This window comes from Schistocerca americana, chromosome 7 (genome assembly GCF_021461395.2).
Source record: "Schistocerca americana isolate TAMUIC-IGC-003095 chromosome 7, iqSchAmer2.1, whole genome shotgun sequence".
Taxonomy (NCBI): Eukaryota; Metazoa; Arthropoda; class Insecta; order Orthoptera; family Acrididae; genus Schistocerca; species Schistocerca americana.
The window spans coordinates 28,798,960-28,803,710 of NC_060125.1; the positions used below are offsets into that span (position 1 = coordinate 28,798,960).

The window sequence follows — 4,751 nt, forward strand, 5'->3', positions numbered from 1 at the left end:
TCATATCAAAATTGTAGAGAACATGCACGAGAAAAAGTTTTAACAATAGCAAATTAACGTACTTGCTAGTGCTTATTTTTTTTTTTAAATATCTCTCTCAAACTGATCAGGTATTGGAAAAAGAAAGATAAATATTTTGAATTAAGACTTAAAACAGGATGGAAACGGGTACCATATTGGCCTGAATATAAGATACACCATTTCTACAAAAAATCTCCCATAAAAACTGGGACTTTTATGAATAATAGAAACCTCAACTGTAGTGCTTTTTCTTAAGTTTGAAATGAAACAAAAATATCACTACAGTTTGTAAATCAATTGTTGTGTATGAGGTAGCAATGCAAACATTCTCTTTGTTGCTATCCCATTTAGGTAGTGACTACAGAGGGATCCAGAAAAATGTAGACATTCTCTGATAGTTATTACCTTTGGAACAAAGTGTTATATGGCTGCAATTTTGAGTGGTAGCATAAACCACTGTTTTCCCAACAGATCTTGTCGTGTGGGTTTCCAGCAGATGACAATGCAGCACTGGATGAAGTACAACTATTGTTTGAGCAATGCAAGGCTGTACTGAAACAACAATTTATTGTATTTGGTATAAATTTTAAGCCGACAATGCTGTTTAAAATGTGCACAAGGAAAGGTCCTCTGAACAAGAACATCAACCTCCAGGTTCCAGCACTGCTGTATTGCAACATTTTTCTAGATCATCTCAAAAATCTATGAAGCATTGTGTATGGGGAAGTGGGATAAGCTGATCAAGTGCATGATAAATTCTGAAGACTGCAAAGTGGAAAGTGTACATTCCAAGATTGTTTCACACTATGAATGAGGACAACTCGAATCGAAGGATGGAGCACTACGAGTGGTCTGAAGGCATGCTTCACGAAGATGAATGGTTTGCAGGGAAGGTTATCTGGCCTAATGAGGCACAATTCAACCTGAATGGTAATGTAAACTGTCATAGCTGCGTGTATTGGGCTGCTGAAAATCCTCATGTTCACATGGACAAACATGTTACTTCACTTGGTGTTAATGTGTGGTGTGGTCCGTCATAGTATTGTTTCTCTGACCCATTCTTCTTTGAAGGTACATAACTGGTGATGTGTATCATATACTGCAAACATTGATTTTATTAGCCATCCAAGTGGTGTTTGGAAACAAAAGATTTTTACCTACAAGACTGTACTCCGCCTCACCACCACAGAGATATCAGATTCTACTTAGATGAAAATATACCTGGACGACAGATAAGTCGAAGAGGAACTGTCAAGTGCCCACCAAGTTCATGGGACCTTACAATTCTCGACTTCTACCAATGGGGGACCTCGACAAACAAAGTTTACCAACAGAACCCAGCTACACTGAATGAGATATGAGAAACCATCAAGACATCCTGTGCAGCTACCACACTGGCAACATTGACAGCTGTACTTCAGTCAACAATTCAGCAACATTGATGTTGCTTGGCTGCTAACAGGTGTCACTTTGAACACACAAAATGATCTTCCTCCCATGCAAGAATTTTGACACTATGCCATTTTGTTCCATCAATATTGACTATCAAAGAGAGTCTACATTTTTCTGGACCCCTCTGTATTCCCATTCTCACAGTTTCACTATTTTAGACAGTGGAACAGGCACAGTTTTTCTCTAACTAAAGAATATAATTTATTCTTCACCAATGAAGCACAACATTGAGAGAAAATTTTGGAATTCGGTACAGTTATGTTGCAAATTTCAAACTCACAGTTATTCATCTAACAGATGTGCTTTTTAAAGGTACGGTTCAAGAAATGCTGCACATGCAATGCCCGGGATTGTAGCGACGCCACTGTACTTTGGGAGGAGAGTGACAAAAATACTGACAGTGACAAAACAATGAATGTTAGTGAAGTTAAGAGTGTCTTACATGAAAACTGCAACTGAAAGCTTTGTTTTTGTGTGTAATTTATCTATAGTGTACTACAAAAAAACTGGTTAAGGGTAAATCACATTTTGAAAAGCTTTTGTAAATGGGCAACTTGACAAATTATTTTTAATTAAGTTTCTCTCTTTTTCGAAATTAAAGGTGCAACTTATATTCAGGCCAATTCGATGTGTATATAATTTATGATAACTATGAACAGACTTTGAAATTTGCCTACATCACACCAGGTATACTTAACTTATTTCACTGCCCCACACAGATGCTCATGTCCGGTGGAAGTCTCCTCTAGTTCCCCCACTTTTGGTCAGAAGCATTATTTCAGATATCACAATGTCATGACTCACAGCTTTGCACATATCGTACACTGTTAAGGCAGACACCGATACAGCAGCGAGAGCTTCCATCTTTATGCCCATCTGCCCTCTACACTTTGCCGTGCCAGTTATAATCACACAGTTGAGAGCAGAGTCCAGTTCAATGTCCACAGCCACAGAGGATAAAGATATGTTATGACACAGAGGGATAAGGCTGGACGTCTGCTTGGACCCCACAATTCCCGCCAGGCGAGCAACGCTAAGTACCTTCAGGCCATTTTCTCGTATTTGTTTCATCAGTTCGGGTCCCACAAAAACCTTTGCTCGTGCTGTAGCAGTCCGTTCTGTCACCAGCTTCGAAACCACGTTGACCATTTTCGCCCTGCCAGACCGGTCAACATGAGTCCGACTTTCGGACTGTGCTCCCAAACTGCAGAAACGGCAAGAGAAGACAGAGGGCTGTGCTCTGTGTGTTTGTTTTGTTAGGAGTCCTGCATTGCACATAATGCTTGGGGCACAGGGAAGCAAAAGAAACTGTTTTCTAGATTCAGTCACTACACTCAAATTACGTGACAACAACTGAGACGTCTGTGTATCCGACACAAACAGGGGCGAAATATTGGTATCTGAGAAGAAGTACTTTTGAAAATCTTGTTTCTGAAGGTTTAACAGCTTCCAACTTTGTGCCTTCACGACATCACTACAGCCATCAAGTTCAGGGCCACCTGGAACAAAAATACAAGCTGTAACAAACAACTCTTCATAATCTGAAAATAGGTTAACTACAAAAGAATTTTTAAGCATTCGTGTTGAAACACCCCCGATTAATTCCTTTACTGGATTTTGGGTAATTTACCGAAGCCACCAAACAGTTAATTATTATGATATATGACCGTGTGCTTAATGGATGAAAGGCTATTGGTTGTTCTGCTGTGGTTTCAGGAGTATTTCAACCGAATGCGGCTGTTCTGGGACGGAATAGCTAATGATTGAAAGTTTGTCTATTGTTAAGAATCACAAAGGTTGTGATGTACAACTGATATATATTTCCTACTAACACACAAATTCTGAGGCAGTTGCTACCTTTGCCTTACACGTCTAATTGTGGTTATCTCTTTTTATTGATTGCTGATTTTCAGTACTTTGTCACACGCAATGCTGATGGTTAACATTCACAACAATCCTCACTGCAATCCATGGTTGTTGCTGGCCGACACGGTTGACGTGAAACACGTAATTCGGCACTTGTCACTTTCTGTTTCTTATCACTTGCGAATCGGCATTAGTGAGAGTCAACCCCACGACGATCAGGGGGACGTGCTCACTCGTCATACTCCAGTGAATTTTACCGTTTACAACTCACTCGACCACCATTCTTGCCCGTTTTTCCTGCTCTACTGCTCACTTGACACTCTACCATACTACTGCGCACTCAGCACTAGTCTCACTGCCTACTGCAGCGCTCGACAATCTACTCCTGTCCGCTATCGACCTGGGTGTCAGATACTAGCATCTTTGTTTGTGGGATCATGGATCCCTTACAGTGTTCAAGACAAGTTCTTTGAACCTTAATGATCTGTTATGATTCTTTTCTTTCCTAAGCTAAGGTCAAAAATCTGTTTTGTCTGCAGAAGTGTGCAATATGAATATTACACAAAGTTGATAGGAACATCTCACATAAATCTCCTCAGTGGCTGTAGATTTCACAATCTTGCAGGAGTGGATATAAGGGGAGGTCGTGGCAATGGTGAAAACTACCACCCACTTCCCAAACAACATATTATACTGGGGTGCACTTAAGAAGGCAGCAGTGTGGTGCATTCTGTGCAGAAAGAGATGGGGAATGCTTTATGGTGCTGTCTGTGTGTTCTCTCTCTCTCTCTTTCTCTTTGTCCCACGACTCACATTTCAGCCACTTCCAACCCTCGTATCTGGCACAGGCCACTGTGTCTGCTTCTGACTCTGCCTAGTAGAATTTATGCGGTCGGAAAGCTATCGCTGTTGCTTTCTAATGTAATACTTGTCATGTTTCCTTTATGCCAGCCATTGTGAACATTAATGGCTAAGTAACCTCATCATACCTAAATGCCTTGTATCGTACACGCACCCCAAAATGCACACTACAGACAGATGTGGCAGAATGACACGATGTCTTTATATTTCATACTTCACCAATTTCCAAATGCACACATACCTTTTGGAGAAGGAGGTAGCATGGAAACAGAAGTGTGTCAAAAATGCCAAGTTCTTCCAGCAATGACAAGCTACATTTAATAAAGGACACTTTTCAATTGCTCGTGCTAGGGTCTGCCCACAAGGACATGCTTTTGGTCTGATTCACAACATTCCAGCCGGGTAAAGCTGCACACCACTGGGTTGAACATACCAGCTGTCAACAGATCCGATACAACAACAACAGAAAGAATGACTTCCCGAACACAGTTGGAAATCACTGATAGAAACAGTATTCCCCTCATTCACATGTGTTTGCAGACCTCTGTTCA

The 4,751-nt window shown here is 40.8% G+C and overlaps 1 protein-coding gene across 1 annotated transcript; it reads right to left on the reverse strand.

The window, feature by feature from the left end:
- Positions 1–2,196: 2,196 nt before the first annotated feature.
- On the reverse strand, positions 2,197–2,622 carry LOC124622235 (cyclic pyranopterin monophosphate synthase-like). Its single transcript, XM_047147889.1, has one exon. It carries the CDS (start codon positions 2,620–2,622, stop codon positions 2,197–2,199), a length of 426 nt encoding a protein of 141 aa, XP_047003845.1.
- Between the last annotated feature and the right edge of the window lie 2,129 nt (positions 2,623–4,751).

Bases quoted from the DNA above. Each gene is read 5' to 3' on its own strand.
- LOC124622235 (XM_047147889.1), bottom strand. From the start codon at position 2,622: ATGGTCAACGTGGTTTCGAAGCTGGTGACAGAACGGACTGCTACAGCA.